General features: G+C 50.6%; 1 protein-coding gene across 1 annotated transcript in view; it reads left to right on the top strand.

Annotated features, from left to right (window-relative positions):
- Positions 1 to 986, top strand: part of LOC119412984 (protein mono-ADP-ribosyltransferase PARP14) — a 41,914-nt gene that overhangs the window by 21,546 nt on the left and 19,382 nt on the right. Inside the window, exons 10-11 of the mRNA XM_037679994.1 lie at positions 154 to 390; positions 473 to 694. Of these exons, the coding sequence (XP_037535922.1) occupies positions 154 to 390; positions 473 to 694 (459 nt within the window). The remainder of the gene's footprint in view (positions 1 to 153; positions 391 to 472; positions 695 to 986) is intronic.

Below are 986 nucleotides of genomic sequence, written 5' to 3'. Positions count from 1 at the left end.
CTTTGAGCTGGTATTTTAAACTTTGAGCTGGTATTTTAAACTTTGAGCTGGTATTTTGAACTTTGAGCTGGTATTTTAAACTTTGAGCTGGTATTTCAACCAGCGTGTTTTTACGTTGTGGAGTTGTGTTTCAGCTCTGACTCTGATCCTCAGACCGACGTCATCGTCAACACCATCGCAGCGACCATGGACCTGCAGCACGGAGCTGTTTCCAGAGCCCTCCTGGAGGCGGCTGGAGACAACCTGCAGGTGGCCATTCTGACTGAAGCCGGCGTGTCCACGCTGCAGTACGGAGACGTCGTCATCACCGACGGATGCAACCTCCGATGTCAGAAAGTCTTTCATGCCGTTTGTCCGTACTGGGACAACGGAGGCGGCCAGGCAGAGAAGGTGAGGCTGTGACCTGTGGTCTTGTTCACAGCTCTGAAGATCTGCAGGTTTTCACCTCCTCTCTGTCTTCCTCGTCCACCAGGAGTTAATTTCCATCATCGCCTGCTGTCTGAAGGATGCTGAGAGACACCAGATGACCTCCTTGTCCTTCCCAGCCATCGGGACCGGAAACCTGGGCTTCCCCAGGGACTTGGTGTCCAGAGTCCTGCTCAGGGAGGTCCAGCTGTTCAGCTGCAGGAAGTCCGCCCGCCACCTGAGAGAGGTGGTCATCGTGGTGCATCCCAGTGACGACAAGACCGTGGACGTGAGTGCTGGATTCATAGAACACACTGATCAACTGATCGACGGAAATAACAAAAATAGAAGGATTGAGATTCAGAAAGAGGCTGAGAGCTTCGTCCATCCATCCAACCATCCATCCACCCATCCATCCATCCTTTCATCCATCCTTCCATCCATTTATCCATCTATCTATCCAATCATCCATCCATCCATTCAACCATCCTTTCAACCTTCCATCTATCCATCATTCATCCATTCAACCATCCTTTCAACCTTCCATCTATCCATCATTCATCCATTCAACCATCCAACCA

This window comes from Nematolebias whitei, chromosome 8, assembly GCF_014905685.2.
Source record: "Nematolebias whitei isolate Nwh7 chromosome 8, NemWhi1, whole genome shotgun sequence".
Lineage (NCBI taxonomy): Eukaryota > Metazoa > Chordata > Actinopteri > Cyprinodontiformes > Rivulidae > Nematolebias > Nematolebias whitei.
The sequence above is the reverse complement of the archived record's forward strand: the minus strand, read 5'-3'. Positions and strand labels throughout refer to the sequence as shown.